At 32.9% G+C, this 17,869-nt stretch overlaps 1 protein-coding gene across 2 annotated transcripts in view; it reads right to left on the minus strand.

Moving 5' to 3' along the window:
• UNC13C (unc-13 homolog C) overlaps nucleotides 1-17,869 on the minus strand; it is a 502,857-nt gene that overhangs the window by 174,893 nt on the left and 310,095 nt on the right. For both annotated transcript variants that reach the window (XM_054565404.1, XM_054565405.1), the window contains one exon: nucleotides 14,692-14,825. In XM_054565404.1, the coding sequence (XP_054421379.1) occupies nucleotides 14,692-14,825 (134 nt within the window). The remainder of the gene's footprint in view (nucleotides 1-14,691; nucleotides 14,826-17,869) is intronic.

Below are 17,869 nucleotides of genomic sequence, written 5' to 3' on the forward strand. Positions count from 1 at the left end.
GCAAAGCTAACGATTTTTAAAACATTTCTTTGCTCCCACCTACTTAGTGAAAATAGAGGAGAAAAAATTTACAACTATAAGCAAAATACTACAGATGAAAGAAACAAATGCATACTTGGAGTGAGAGGAGACACCTAGTATTTCTTATAACAGATTTTATGAAGCTGGCTGGATTTTGTTTCCAAATTTTAACAGGACACAAATAACCATATTTGAATAAGAGTGCTTTTTGCACTCTGTCTAAATTTCCTTTGTAAATTTGCAAATACACAATCTCACTTTGGCACCAAATTTTATATGTTTTATCTGTGGTGTATATCAATACCAAATTATAATTCAAAAGACAAAGTTGTTTTTTCTAACACACTGCACAGTGGAATATTTCTGCTTTTTTGCGGGCTGGCTAAGAAGTCTACACCATCTGCATGATTGTTGCAGGCTTGCTTATCTACTGCAATTTAAAAGAGTTCTGGCTAAATCCTCTGTAGAATCCTCACTAGTATAACTTAGTGGTTAAACCTCAATCCAATCAAAATGATAGAGATTTGATTTCTCCCCTGCTACTTAATTAATTTACCCAAGGGAGCAGTGAGTAGTCTCTTTAAAACTCAAGTTTCTCATCTTTCAGATGGGGGTGATAATACAATAATTACACAATTTGGAATTATTTCTAGGGCTGTGGTGAGGATTTAATTAGATTTTACCTATAAATACTTTGTGTAGCCACTGACAAATAGTGAACACTCAGTGAGTGTTTACTGATGATGATAAAATTCTAACTATAAATGTAACATACAGGAAAATATTATTTAGATTCCATTGACTTATAATGTGAAAAAAATTATCACAGAAACTGAATGGAAATTTGCATTTGTATTTGCTAGTTTTTAGTTTCCAGAAAAAAGAAAGTTGCTAATAAAATTAATGGCAATAAACTGATTACAGAGGGAATTTTATGTACTCACAGCAGTAAACTGGTTTCCCAAACTTTAGAAATCTCTAGCTACACACTACCAATTTATATGCTAATTACAAAAAAATTCCAAACTATGATACATGCAGAACAGAAAGAGGTTTAAGCCCTCCACAACTGTTTCCTAACCTTGTAGAAATTATTATCTGTACCTAAATGTTAAAATAAGTAAATATATGAGATCTTTCCAGAAGGTATCAAGCCATGTAATATGAGAAAGAGACATTTATTGAAGAAGATACACGATACAAGAAACAATGTACATAGCACAATGATGCCTAAGTCCCCTTTAAGTAGGCACCTTGGGACTTCACATGGACCTCTCAATTGCCATCAGCTTCCCTGTTGTATTTTCCTGAATCTTATCAATGGTCTCAAATCTCTTATCTTTCAAGGGTGATTTTAGTTTTGGGAAAAAGCCAGAAGTAACAAGGCATGAAGTCTGGGCTGTGGTGGGATTGAATCACCTGGGAGATTTGATGCTTTGTCAAAAAACTGCACAAGACATGATGTGTGAGTGGATGTGTTGATGTGATGACGCTACCAATCACCAACTGCCCAAAGCTTTGGCCTTCTGAATCATCTGAGTAGTTTCCAGAGAGGAATGTTCCAGCTTAATGCAAAATTTGATGCAGAGTTGTTGCTCTACTTGTTAAGTCATTCTGAATGTGATGGCTACACAGTACATGTGCTCATTTAAAGGACTAGTACAGTGAAGTTGCCATTGTTCACACATGCCCTACAAATCCACTTTCCTTGGCTGCCATGTTACATTGATGTTATGCAAACTGTTCTCTTTATATTAACAATGGCTGGGCATTTTCTATCTAAATGTGGGCCTCAATGGTAACATCTGGCACCTTGTATAATATTTATACTAATTATTCATACTTCAAAAATAAAATTGACCCCTCTTTACACTGGTCTGAATTTGTGAGGTTTTGCTAAACACATATTAAATTTTCTAATGTATAGCTCCACTTCTTTATTTTCAATGTGGTTGTAACTTAAACTATCATTTACAAAAGGGAGCTTAATGAGATAATTGACTCATTTCAAAAATATTTGAATGTTTCCTGTTTTTAATTTGCAGCATTTAATAAAAAGCATAAATGTTTTTAACTTTGAATCAATTTAATAACCCAATTTATTGTCTTGCAAATCTCATAGTGAAATAAGGAAAACAATCCACCATTGTCAAAATTTGATAGTACTGATTCATTATTCATAACAGATATAGTCAGAATCCATTAAATGTGAAGTATTATTTTGATGTGCAAAGTTTGTCTTTGAAGAAAAGTGTTTTCACTGTTACCATTGAGTAAGCAATTGTTCTGTTATAGTATTCTTTGTGTCATATCATGTGGTCTCTTTGAAAATGATCGATTTACATTTGAAAAGAATGCATATTTTGCCTCTTGGGGGGGAATGTTCTGTAAATATCAATTAAATCCATTTGATATAGAGTGTTGTTCAATGCTGCAATATTCTTGTTGACTTTTTTGTTTGGAAGATCTGTCCATTGTTGACAGTGGGATGTTAAAATCCCTACAATCATTGCATTGCTGTCTATCACTTTCTAAAGTCCTCCAAGGTTTTCTTTATATATTTAGGTACTCCTATATTGGGTGAATATATATATAAACATATCTTCTAAACATATATATATATATATATATATATATATGTTTATATACATCCTCTTTTTGGACTACTCCCTTAAATATTATAAAGTGACCTTCTTTGTCTTTTGTTATGGCCTTTGTTTTGAAGTCTATTTCAACTGATATAAATATTTCTACCCCAGGTTGTTTATTTTTTTCATGTCTATTTTCTTGGAATATTTTTTCCATCCCTTCATTTTCAGCGTGTGTATATCTTTTGTTCTGAGGTGGGTCTCTTAGAGACAGCATATATGCAGGTCGAGTTTGTTATAGCATCCTGTATGCAGCTGAAGGTTCATTATCACAGCCGGAATTCAAGAGACATTTAGGTTGTTGTGCTCTTTCCACATTATTAAAATAAAAAATTCATCTTTTGTTACTATTTTGTCCATTTAAGAATACTTGATATGCATTAATGAAATTAACTACCAGTATTATGAAGAGAACAGTTAAGGAGAATAAACTTCAAACAGGACTCTACTAGTAAAGTATCAACTAGCCTTTCAAGTTATAGTCGTACAAAAGGAAAACTAAAACATATAACAGTGCAGTTAACAATGAAAGTCAGCTTAAGCATTTGGAGTGTTAACTCATCTAATTGAACATTTTCTGTGGTGATAATTTTTCCTTTTGAGCTTAAGTTCCCCTGTACCAAAAACAAGTGGATCACCAATGCCATTTAAACCTAATCACTGTTTCATGCTTAAATTCTTTTCTTTATGTACTTTTATAACCTAACACATTATTTTAATGAACTCAGGTCTTTAAAAATACTTTAATTTAAATGTAAAAAATAAAACTAGGGATGGATCAGGTTAACTATTAAAATCAGCTTTTTACAAGACAATGAAAATGCCACCTGGCAGTGGCAAAGCAGGTAGAAATGGCCAGAAATAGACTACAAATCTTGGGTAATGTACCTAGAGGGAATAGTAAAAGGAATGTACTGAATTCAGATAATTATTTCTCAAGCTACTCCAGCACTTCCAGATTAAAGACCTAGGTAGAACAAGTCCTCACATTCACATTGCTGGGCAAGAAGTTTGGAGCAGTAGAAGAGAGGTGAGAATTAACATCTGCAGAGTTTATAGGCCAAGCCAGGCACTGGACTAGGTGCTTTTACATGCATTATCTCCTCAAATCCTGATAATGGTCCTATGTATTACATTTTTACCTTCCAGTTTATTAAATGTTGAAAACAGTCTTAAAGATGTAAAACTTTTCTAAGTTCTGATGGCTCAGTAGAATGATCTCACTCAAAAATGTTAGATCACTAAACCACTCAAGCTGCCTTTCTCTTTGCATACTTAAAACATGGTCCTCTTTCTTTATTTTTACTTTTTATATACATATAATAGTCTTCCCTTTATTCATAAGAGAAATTCCCCAAGACCCCGGGTGGATGTCTGATACTGCAGATAGTACCTAACCCTCTATACACTATGTTTTTTTCTATGCATGCATACCTATGGTAAAGTTTAAAATAAATCAGGCACAATAAGAAACCAACAACAATAACTAATAACAAAATAAAATAGCTATAACAAATATAGTGTAATAAAAGTTATGTGAATAGATTTGGGGCCATTATTAAGTAAAATAAGAGTTACTTGAAAACAAACACTGTGACACCTCAGCAGCCAGACTGATAACCGAGACTGCTATAAATTAACAAATGGTCAGGTAGCATACACAGTATGGATATTCTGAACAAAGACAGGATTTATGTCCATGGCAGGATGGAGTGGGACACTGTAATTTCATCATACTACTCAAAATGAGCATAATTTAAAACTTACAAATTTCTTATTTTTGGACTTTTCCATTTATTGTAGGACCAGAGGTTACTGCAGGTAACTGTAAAAAGCAGCACCGCAGTTAAGAGGAGTCTACTGTATTCATCTCATTCAAAAATATTAAATGTTTTTTAAAATTACTATAATAAAATGAGATTTGTTTTAAAAGAGAAATTAAAGGAAAATATGGATATAAAAATAAATGATGGTAGACACAGAAATGCATGCTGTCAAATTTTATTGAGTTATTAAATGTGGGCCTCAATGCTAACATCTGGAACCTAATCCACAAAAGAAAATTGATCATTTTTATGTATCCCAATTGCTTGGGAAGTAAAGTTCTTTAAAGCAGTGAATTCTGAGAAAACACCATTTCATGGTTTTGCCTAAGGGTGCCAATGAGTACACTCTATATATTAACATTTTCCTGTAATAAATAACAAATTGCATACATATTTTTCTATTGGTTTATATACAATTGCACCTGGTACTATATGGTATATCTGGTACTTTTAACTTCTTCTAATTATTGTTAAAGGTTTACCATGACCAGATCCGGATTAATCATTAAAGCATCAGAAATGTTTCAGGTGAACTGAAGGATTGGGCCTGTCATCATATACATGGGATCTTTTCCTTATAATCATTTGTGTTAATTCTAAGGGTTGCTTACATTCTGATTCTGCCACTTACTAGATGTGTGATCTTGGGAAAGTTACCTATCCCCACTGTGCTTCAATTTCATTATCTGGATTTGGGGATAACAGTACTGATGCCATTAAAATTAAATTTAGGATTAATTTAAACTTTACATTGTAAAAATACTTAGTACAGTGCCTGGCTCCAGTTAATTCCCTATAGCTATCTATATGGTGATGATAATATTTATAACAAATAGGTATCTAGTTGTACTTAAATCATCTTGCAAGCATAATAAATTTTGAAAATCTAAGGAATCTTTTCTTCTCTCCATGATGTACAATGAAGAAGGTAGAAAACTGAAATCTTCAGAAGTGGTTGAATTAGTACAATTCTTAGTGAGCATTCTGTGTTCTTATGCTCTTAGAAAAATATTCTTATTTTTTTCAGGTAATACATTGTTTGGGGAAGTTATGGAGAAGAACCCAATCTATTTTAAAGGTCAAAAATGGCTGTAACTAACATGAAAAAAACATTCAAAATGACTAATTTTTTTTTTGTACCTTTAGTCAGGTATTTTAGCCCAGATTTTAGATTTTTTAAGATTTTTTTTATTATCCATTCTCCCCATTGTAAACCCTGCCTCTGTAGGCTGATTGTTTGTAGAAAAGAAATTTATTCAAATTAAAGCATTCCTTACACTTCAACAGCAACCTACTGCAACTATTGTAGTTGAATACATGTGTTGTTCCATCCGGTGTCATACCAAGTTAGTTATGCTACTTTGGTCATAAAGGTCACAGACTCAAGTAACTACAAATAATTAAAAGGTAATTTTTATAAGCATACCTAGTATAATGGAGAAACAAGACTAAATTGTATTCACATATTGCACTAGAACCTAAGGAAAGCTGAACTTGGTCTAAGAGGTGAAGCAATGACCAGTAGAGTCAGGTCTCATGGAAACATGGACAAGAAGCTCCTGTGGAGTTGAAGGCAGAGTGGGTAGTGTAATAAGTGACTGCAGATGGGATCCTCACTCAAGAAGTCCACCCATATAGTGACAGCTATTCTCGCATTGTATGTTTTTCCTTCCAAGCATCCTTTCTCGTCTTTCATTGATAACTGTCTTCTTCTCCTTCAACCCTGTTTATCTCCTGGCTTCTAATTATACACCATTTTGAATTGTTCTTAAATTTGGATCACTGACTACAGCAGTCTGCAAACTTGTAAACTTTCAATGTCTATTTGCCTTGTCAACTATCTCATTCTCTGAACTTTTCATGTAGTTCCAGAGAACAAATCAGGTGTTTTTTTTTTTTTTAAATTAGGTTACCTCCACAAAGGACTGTGAGGGGAGGAGTTTAATCTCAGAATGACTTGTAAATGTGGCAGGCACAACAATTAGACTAAGACCCATGTTTAATTTTGTACATATCTCTTTCCCAATTAAATTTCTGTGGCAACAACTTTGCATAGTGTCTGGCATATATAGAATATTCAATATGTATTTTTTAAATTTAAATGATAATGTTGATAAAAATGATAAAATAAATAGAGCAGGAGAAAAGATGGAATGAAAATCTTTGAGATAAAAGAAAGAATTAAATATGTGCCCTATCTTTCCTGTACTTATCCTACTGCAGGGTAACCAAGTAAGCATCCCTAGTTGATGAAGAGAAGTTTTTTTAATAGAAAAAGACTAATTAATAAATTTTGAAGGGATAACATTACAAAACCACAATTTTGCAGTCTCTAATGGAAAAACTGATTCTAAAATCATTATAAACAAATAAATGCATTAGAAAAGAGAGCAACAGAAGATTTGGGAATGGAGGGATCAAGCTGTCAGTGTTGGTCAATCTTAGCATCACTCCAGAAGGAACAATCAGACTTGATGGTGACACTTGATGTGATGAAGAATGAAGTATAGAGTTACCTGTTATGTACTCTTGAAAAAAATAAAATAAAAGGAACTGAAAGTTAGCTCCTAGAGGTAATAATGTTAAACTATGATAAATATCAAATACGGAGAAACAATTATACATAAAGAGGCAAGCAGAATGATCCAGAATGTGGAATATTCTAAAAGGCAATGAACATGGCTTCTTTATAAAGTCCGAGGCATGGATAAAAGAAAAGGGACAGGAGCTGAAGTAGAATGAGAGACTTATGACACATAACGACCATATGTAGTGTGTGGACCTTATTTCAATCCTGATTAGAACAAACCAATTGTAAAAAGGCAATTTTAAAGAAAAACATTAGCATTTGATTATGGAACAGGGAGTACACAATACCAAGGCATTACTGTTACTGCCATTAGTCATAATAGTGATGCTGTGATATACAAGAAAATAGCCACCATTTCTTAGAGATGAATACTGAAATACATAGGAATAAAATGATAGAATGTCTGAGATTTGTTTATGATAATACAGCAAAGAAAAGAGAAAGAAAGCTCAAGAGTATAGATGATAAAAATATGACAAAGTCTTGGTCATTGTTAAGTAACCAGCTGCAATGGCTTCATTGTATAGCCTCTGTAGGTTTTGGTATGATGAATACTTTTGTAAAAGTTTTTAAACATAAAAGGAATTTATGGAAGCCACAATGCAAGCAAATAAATCAATAGCTTTAATACTTTGAACACTGTTAGTTCCAAAACAGAAAGAATAAGATGTAAATTCCCTGATCAAAGTAGCTTCAAACTAGTCTCCTCACTGCAGCAAATGAAATATACTGTCTTTTAAGACATCGGATTTGAAAAGAATGTCCTGGCTCATCCCACAGCCTTGAGAAAATGAATGCATAATATATTATTTTTGCAAATATAATAGTATACTTTGGAAAGTTGGATCCCTTTCTACCCAATGCAGTGGATCCTCTCATATATACTCTTAATGCAGAGAGAAAATAAATCGAGCCTTAAGTCTATGTAGACCTTTGGAGGAAACTACATTATATACAATAATAAAATACATGCAAACACACAGGATCATAAAATTGATGAAACAATTCCTTCTATAAGTTGGTCAGGATTAGGAAAACAAAGTAATTTACAGTCACAATATTTTAAATAACCTGAGAGTAAAATTTTCTGATTAAAATAATAAGATTTCTTATTTGCAATCATATATAGTGAACCTCCCCTACATTATATGTTTGGTTGATGTCAGTCTCAAAACTACGTATTTAAATTGATACTTCCTCCTGAATTTGTTATCTCAATTAATGGGGCCCCCACAACTGTAGCATCTTCATTGTCTCTACCTTCTCCCTTAACACTCTATTCAAAAAAAGGAAGGAATAAGTAAAAAAGAAAACAAACTCCACTTATCTCCTTAATATTTCTGAAATGCAATCCTACTTCTCCATTGTTTTTATACAAAGCCCTTATATCTTCTCACTGGATTACTGCTGTAGACTTTTAACAGTTGTTTCCACTTATGAAAAAATAATAAAGCATAGAAAAGAAGCCAGTTTAATTTAAAACAAAAAAGAACAGAGTTTTAATGAAATCAAAATGTTTAATTTTCAGAAGACTAAAAAATGTCTAGCCAGTTGGACAGTAAAAATAGAAAGAAGATACAAAATACTAAATATGAGAGAGGGGAAATGAACTTAAATTTTATAGATATTAAAGGATAATAGGAAATACCATGAGTAATCATAAGAGAGCAAATTTGACCACTTAGATTAAATAGAACACTTCCTTGAAAGACACAAACTACAAAAACTCAACTAAGAACAAGTAGGTTTTGGGAAAACCAAAATGATGACATAGGAAGCTCCTGAACTTCCCTTCACTTATGGATGTATATGGAGCAATTCCCCTTGGAGAGAAATCTAGATACTAGCTGAATGGCTCCTAGATATTGGATTAATGAGAAAATTCCCATATCAAAATGAGGATATAAGAAGACTGAGATACAGTCTTGCTATTAATCCCACCTCTTTGCACAGTGCCATACAGTTGGTAGGGAAGTCCAACTGCCAGCATCTCCCTGAGTAGTGAAGGGTTTGGACTGCACACCTAGTATCGTAACTTTTAAGACTCCCTTGTGAAGGGTGAATCTTTCAAACCCTTGGTTCTGAAAACCAACAGAGATTGTGTGCATAAGACTCACAGGATCATAGCAAAAAATAAAAATAAAAATAAAAAGAAGCAGTTGTTAATGTGTGCAGGAGCATTCCTTTCAGCTGTCCCCTCCAGGCTCAGCAAAAATGCCCATCTCCCAGTCTTTCCCTGGAAGACATTGTACTGCATACTTTACAAACCGATGCATGGAAGCTTGGCTCCTAATACAGCACTCATCTAGGGGATGGCTGAAATCCTCCCCAGAGCCCAGGGGAGCAAATGGACACTTCTGAGTTCTCTCTTTAGTTGTCCCAAAAACAAAACAAAATTGCCAGCATTTCCTAAAAGGAGCTTGTCTGCACCTTTAGTGCTCCATATTTTATGGCTACTACCAGAGGGACAGGTCCTCAAATCACCTAGCTCTAACATCTAATAGGGCTTGCATTCATAAATCCCACGGGACTACAGCAAACAAAGAAGCAGCTTTGCAACAGGTGTAGGAGTATCCCCTTTCCCACCTCCCACCCCTGTGGCTATATACCTGGGCTCAGTGTAGAGGAAATAAGAAAAAAATGCCCATCTTCTAGTTTATCTCTGGAAGGAGCTTAATTATATACTTTCCCAGCTATTGCTTGAGGGTCTGGCTTCTAATTAGCCTGTATCTAGGTGCTGGCTGCATTTCTACTCTTTGGACATTGACAGGTCTTGGCACACCCCCAACTATAGGAGTCACTAAGAACAAAGAAAGAAGCTTGGACTATCATAAGGCTTTGAGAGAAAACCAGAAGCTCAGGCTGTGCTGATTGATGAGACCACTCTTTCAAGTCTACGCTGTTTTATCTAAGGTAGAGAAATCAACACAGAGAGTCAAGGAAAATGAAGCAAGCGACTATGTCCTAACAAAAGAACAATATAAATCAGAAACTAATAGAGAGTTCAATATAATGGTCATAAAAATGCTCACTGATGTCAGGTAATCAATGCATGAATACAGTGAAAATTTTAACAGAGAATATGTAATAGACAATGAAAGACTTTTAAAAGCAGCAAGAGTAAAGCAACCTGTTACATACAAGGAAATCCCTATAAGGCTATCAGTGGGATTTTCAGCAGAAAATTTGCAGGCAAGAAGAAAGTAAGCTGATATATTAAAAATGTTGAAAAAAAACCAACCCTGTCAACCAAGAATATTCTACTTAGCAAAGCTGTCCTTCAGAACTGAAGAAGACATAAAGAGTTTTCCAGACTAAAGCTAAAGACATTTTTTACCACTAGATCAACAGATATGTGAATCAATAGATCAATGGAACAAAGTACAGAAATAGACTCTTTTCCATATACTTAAATTTATTTTTTGACAAAGTTGCCACAGTAATTCAGAGGGGAAAGGGTAAATTTTTCTAACAAGCCCAACTGAAAAGATTAGATAAGTATGTATAAAAAAATCAATCTTAAACTCTATATCACAGAATATACAAAAATAACTTGAAATTAATCATAGACTTCAATGTAAGATATCTAGAAGAAAACTGTGGTATTACTAGTTGGCTTTGGGTTTTGAAAACGTTTCTTAAATAAGACACGAAAATCCCAATTTATAAAGGGAACAAGCAATAAATTAGATTACTTTATCAAGAAAGGAAAAAGCTCTTCAAAAAGTCTAGTAGGAAAATGGAAAAGAAAGTCACAAACTAAGAGAAATATTGTTAAATTAATAATTGATAACAGACCTTTATTTAGTATATATAAAGAACCATTACAACTCAATAGTAAGAAAATAAATATTTCATTTTGGAAATGGTAAAAAGATTTGAACAGACATTTTACCAAAGCAGATATAAGGATTGCAAATAAGCACATAAAAGATCATCGATATCAGTATTTAGTAAAGTGCAAATTAAAACCACAGTGAGCTATCACTATGCACCTATTTGAATGATTACAATTTAAAGTCCAATTATACCAAGTGTTGGCAATGTACAACCACTTTGTAAAGCACTTGAGCAGTTTTAAGAAATATTAAACATGTACCTACTATATGACCCAAGGGAAATAAAATAATTTGTCTATACAAAACCTTGTAAACAAATATTCATAGCAACCTAATCTGGAAAAAATTCCTAATGGTGACACTAACCCTAAACCCTACTGTAACAGTTGAATGGATACACATTTTGTGGCATATCTGTATAGTGGAATATTATTCAGAAATAAAAGGAGATGGAGTATTGATACACACACTCAGAGGAATTTCAGAATAGTTGTAATCAGTAAAGGAGTCAGATAAAATAATGTACATAATATAAGATTCCTTTACAAAAAGGATAAAAATATCTAAATCTCTAAAATGATTTACAGTGTCAGAAAGCAGACCAGTGGTTATCTGGTATGGGTTATACAAGGCACATGGAAACTTAGTGGGGTGATGAATATCTTTAGTACCTTAACTGTAGTGAGTGTTTCATGGCTAGATATGCACGTCAAAATGAATCAAATTGTTCAATTCAAAGATGTGCAGTTTTATTGCATTCAGTTTTACCTCAACAAATCTGTTAAAAGGGCAGAAACATGGACACTTAAGAATCTAAAATCACTCTGCTTTATAGTTTTTAGTTTCTTTGTGATAGTAAAATTTCTACAAGCATCTAGAAAGCCATTTAATAAATAAGAGTTTTAAAAATATGAATAAATACTGCTCAAAGAAATACTCCAGTACATCAATTAATCAATGGAGTAGAAACAGAACAGATACTGACTATGCATATATATTTTACTTTAGTTTATTCATAAATTCAACCACTAAATATTCCTGGTTATATACTAGTGTAAAAAATAAAACAAATTCCTCCCCTCATGTTTACATTCTATACTTATTACACATTCATTGCTAGCAAATTTGAATACACAGAAGCTATTAATGATTTTTCAAAGCTATGATAAATACTTAATTCAATAAATTATTTCAGTATTTATATCAATAACCCTAGAGTACTCTGAAAGATTGCTCTAATAAGTTCTATACATTTAAATAATTCATCCAGATCCCAATACCTTCAAAATAAAACTCAAAGTTGTTTTAACCAGACATGTCCTTCACAAATTGGCCCGTGCCTTCATCCTTTAGTTTAATAGAATGCATGATGGATGCTTTGTTAATAATACAGACTTCTGTTGCTATCTTCAGATTGTGACTCCATAGATTTGGAACAGGGCTCAGAATCTACAAACTCAACTAGCAACCCATGTAATCCTGACTCCAGTGGTCTGAATTTTCTAATTTGTGAAACACTGTGATAGTCTAACTAACCAATCCAATAATGTAATTAGGGAAGCCTAACTGTGATGATACATTGTGCAGTAAAGAAACAGGTATAAATGAAAATCTCACAAATGCAATATTGGCAACCAAGACTGTTCTTCACTTTCCAGATGAGTGCACTTAAAGCATTGGTTCAATTAAATAAGACACAATATACAATGATCCTTAATAAGCAAAAAAAAAAAAAAATCTTTAGAGTGTCCTCAAAATCTGAGCAAATACAATCATAAAACGTAGATTCCAAATAGAGGAAAAGCTTTTGGGTATTTTAGGACTAGGTTTTACAGGAAAAAAAGTGACTCTAAACTATGACATTAAAATCAATAATAAAAAGCTAAATAAACACATTCTCTTCTTTCTGTGTGCTATTGCTAATTTTTATACTTAATAGACATAATTCAAAATTTATTTTGCCATAATTAATGTATCTTCTTTAATACAGTTATAAAAAGTCAACTAAAATATTTATATGTCTTTTATAGTATATGAATAAAGATAAATCAAGGAAAAATGAATAATTCCATGATTTTTTTAATTATCTTTTTCTAGTCACATCCTGATTTTTGATATTTGCTAAATGTAAAAATTTCTTTGAGTAAAAATAAAATCCTTTCTAATAACTTAATTAGCATTTTTCAGTACATTTTTGTTTCCTTTCAATAGTCACTTATCAAACGGCCTATCTAACCCCAAGGGTACAACATTGAAACAAGTTTTTGATTTTTCTATCTCTAGGAAATCTACTCTGTCTATACGAGAGTGCCAAATGACAAGTGAGAAAACATATATATTTCACAAAGTTACCCAGGATGAGCTGAGGACATGTCATGTATTAAAAGAGAAAATCAAGTCCTGGGCCATAAGAAAATAATAAAAGATTCAAGTCTCTACAGATGATCATGAGCAGACACTCTGGCCATCAGGCAGAGGAGGTGAGTATAAGGGGACAAGGGAGAAGAAAGTGTGGTCACATATCCAAGAGAGGGCCACTTTCTTCACAAAGAGGAATTTTGGAGCAGGTAAAAATGGGCATTAGGGCTGGAGGGACTGAGCAAAAAGGAAAAAGGGCTCATGGATGCGAACAACAGCATGGTGATGGCAGGGGCAAAAGGGGTACAAGCAGGAGAAATGGTAATGGAAAAGTACAATTAAAAAAAAAGAAAAAAAGGAGAAGAAAGGGATGAAAACGTGGATACTTAAATTTACTTCTGTAATTGGAATTTCAACTAAGTTCACACATAAACAAAAAGCCCGTAACTGTCTTGACCGGTAGGTTCAGAGAAAAGTAGACATAATAAAACCAGTTCTCCATAGTAAGTCTGAACTTCCTCCATGTTCTACTTTATGGTTTGTATATATCTGCTATCCCTGCTTTCCATAACATTTCAAGTACTGTCAATATGTCAGGATACCCTCTCCATTAATCAGACTGCGAGTGCAGAGTTGGCAGAGTCAGCTGTTAATGTGCTTGCATAGTCTTCAACGGTGGGGATGAAATAAATCCTAACTGTGCAACATTAAAGCTGTATTGGATCTTGGAAATTACCAAGCAATGTCCTTATTTGACATATGAGGAAATTGAGACCCAAGGAAATTAAATAATTTGCTCAAGATCTCATAGCTAGAGGCGTTTTGGTAAGTTGATGATTTTAGACTATTCTAGAGTCTGTTCGTCTGGGAGAGCCACAGATTTTAATTCATCTGCCTTGACTACTTACTCATAATTTGTAATTTCTACGCATGGAGGAATAGGTTTAGGTTTTTATTTGAGAAAGTGGAATTGTAAATTTGTTAAATCCAGGATATACAACTATTTTAAAAGCAGTTTTTTGACAGATAATTATTAAAAAGTTACATATTTAATACTAGTTCTTTAACATTTCTTTTCTTAGTTTGAAGGGCACATTTTTTCTTCTTTTGAGAGAATGGATAGTTACAAAAGAAACCAGAGGAAAGAAAACACTCCTTTACATTGAATAAAAATAAATCTTGGTAAATAGTTGTCTCCTTATCCAAAGAATTACACTCTATGGGGCTTGAACTAAAAATTTATATAATTGAATTGGTATTTTCTGATAAAAGTAGAAAAAAATACTGGTTCATACTATAGCTTACTTTAAAAAAAACTGTCATTGTCATGAGAATATAAGCCATGCTTCAAATATTTTGTTTAGCTGTAGTTGAATAAAATCCATTCACTTATAAAACAGTGTACTTACTGATTCAGGACAGGTGTGTAGGCAGTTTTATCCTCATCAATAATAGTGACCATCAGGGTAATAAGCTGGGGCCAAAAATCCAAATTCTTGGTGGTTGGTCCCTGCTCTTCCCGAGGAATGTCCTGTTTCTTACTCTGCTCACAAGTTCACGTAACATGCAAAAGAAAAGGTTAAATGGTATGACTTTAGTTAGAAGTCACTGTCAAATAGGAGGGTCAGAAAAAAAGTGTTATGAAAAAATTCTTAGCTCATGTGAGCCAAATTCAGATTGCCTTTCTTCATTGACTGGGACACCAAAGGATAAAGTCACAGTGGCCAGGCTTGTACTTCTAAATGCTTTGTTTTTGGAACGAATGTTTCTCCTCTGACCATAATCTTAGGAATTTTTACCATTGAAATTATTCCTTTAATGGAGCTTCTCCCAAGGAGAAAGTGTGAATTCCTTATATACGAAGGTGTGTGTGTGTGTGTGTGTGTGTGTGTGAAATCTATCCTGCCTAAATATTTTGTTCAAAGTGACATTGGTAGCAAGTGGGCAGAACTCCAGGCTGCATGCATGGTTACAGTCAGTACTGTTAAGTTCTACAATATATACATATTACAGGAATGGCCCAATAACTCTCTCATTCCACCTACAAATGTATCTAATTAACTAAAACTTTGGAAGCCTTGTGTGTGTGTGTGTGTGTGTATGTGTGTGTAAGCCATATTTTAATCCTTCTCCATTTATCATACAGAATGAATTCTCCACAGAGATTAATGGGGTACGGTAACAATCATAAATGTTTCACATATAAACTTCACACTCAACACATATAATTCTTTCAAACATACCAATAAAGTATTCTGGTTATTCTGTTTGGTGGGTATTCTTTTTAGAGCACTTCTTTTTTTGTTTACTTTGTAAAATCAGGCAAAAAATATAAAGGCAAGATAATTTTTACCCAAGTATACAAATACGTGGGAAGTATATGGCTTCCCTGACTACTTTTACTAAATTATTTGTTCACTGACAGGTCCAGAGTACCTGAAAACTTAAATTTGTGGCTCAGCAAATTCATGGGTTTTCTGATATAAAAGGTAGATTATAATTGGCCCAACCAGTTGTTATATCTAACTGTCATGTCTTATCTGAAAACCAGCTACCCTTTGATAAATGGTTGTATGCATGTATTCTAATGCTGCCCAAGACATGTAACCAGACTTGGATGAGTCATCACCCAATTATTACTCTCACCCAAGTTTAAACATAGCCCTATGTTGAAACCACTTACTATTAGAGACCTCCACACACAGGCTGTAATATACCACTAAGGAAAACGTAATTTCCCTAAGGTGATATCAAGTACGGTTGATTTATTTTTATGCTCAAAATGCAACAGATATAAAAAGTTGGAAAGTAAAATTAAAATAGTCCAAAAATTGGTGGCTAGCACAAACTACTTGAAAATTGCCAAAATGAACGATAAGCATTCTTCAAAGTATCTTAAGAAACTTGCATGCCTGGTCCCTGAGAACTACTTGAAAGTTCTTGGCAGACTTCCATTTTCCATTTCTGGGGTACATCAAGGCATATCAGCAGGTCTTTAAGAAGCAAAAGACAGCAATGCAGCCTTACAAATATTCAGCCTTGCCTACTTTTAAGTTATATTTTCTATCAAAATGTATCTTTCTTTTGTGAACAGGACTTGATTACTGTCACAATAATGTAATTATTTACTCATTATATCAGTTCAATACATTTTCCTCTCTATGATGTATTTAGAATTGGAGAATCTGGTGAGTTGCAAAGGATGTAAATAAAATTAGTTCTGATGGACACAGTAGACTATATAGAATACTATCATTAATCATCATGATGTGCGTGTAGCCAAACTATATGTCTAACTTATTCCAAGTAATGTAATTAAGTGAGAGAAAATGATTATAGACGATATATTTAACATCAGTCGCTTATCATCATTCTGCAAAGAGTGATACGGAAAGAAGGAAAGACTAAAGTATGTAGTTGAATATGCATTAATCCCAAAGTCCCTTAGCTATCACATACTATACTTCAATTACTCTTTTTTATCACATGAGGATTATAGATAGCAACATTTTTTTGCATCAAATTCTGTATGTTGCATCAATAATAAACCGAATGGAATACTGAATCATTAAATTTTTACATACCACACAGGAATATAATAAATCAGGTTTTTCTGTTTTATTAGTACATTTTAACAGACAATATGTTTAAAATAATGGGGTATAATGATATGCTAAAATACTATCTGATTTATTAAGAGTAAATTTTTCTAAGTAAGACTTTATTAATCTCCTAGAAGTCTACTAGGACATTTAAGCTTAGGGTTAGAAAAATTAAGAAAATGGTAGTAGAAGTTTTAAAAAGCTAATAGATATATTAATATTTACTGAAACCCTTTTAAATTAATACTCAATAAAAACATATTTTATAATATATTTACATAATATACAAATATAACAATTATAAATGTAATAACAAAAACAAAATCCAATAAACTTATAAAACTGTGACATGACTTCATAGATCATTAATTACAGTCATAATTATTATAGTGACTAAATATATATTTTATTAATAGACTATTGAGGAAATAAAGTTGAAAGAAAGTCTGCAACACTGTAATGAGAAGAGGATTTTTAAAAGTGGAAAGTTGCAATGGTCAGCTGAATAAAGTATCCAATGGATATGTTTACAAAAATTACTTTACTACAAAAAAAAAGGCTTGTATATACAAGTTGATAAAATGTACTCTATACCTTCATAATATCAAATAAGAAAATATGAAGATATTCCATCAAGAAGATATCAACATATAGAAAGAATTATTATGTGCAAAAAACAAGAGTTGAAGTAATAGATGATATCTTCATGGTAGTAATACTTACGCAACACTCCTAGTATTGCTCTACTTCTGTGACATTGCATATATAATTCTGAAACTGTCCTCTAAATAGCTGGCTAGGCAAAGTTTGTAGGGAGATATTTGGTAAAGAAATGCAAAGATGGACGTTTATATATGAAAGTATATGACGCACGTACTTGGAGATTTGCTAATAATATGAGGCTATAAGCTCTTGATAAGGTAAAGTTAAATAAGTTATTTCCAGATTCCTTTGAATAATATGTTAACATGCATAGTAATTCTCT

This window comes from Pteronotus mesoamericanus, unplaced genomic scaffold (genome assembly GCF_021234165.1).
Source record: "Pteronotus mesoamericanus isolate MK-2021 breed Mesoamerican mustached bat unplaced genomic scaffold, CSHL_Meso_final contig_164, whole genome shotgun sequence".
In the NCBI taxonomy this organism is placed as follows: Eukaryota; Metazoa; Chordata; class Mammalia; order Chiroptera; family Mormoopidae; genus Pteronotus; species Pteronotus mesoamericanus.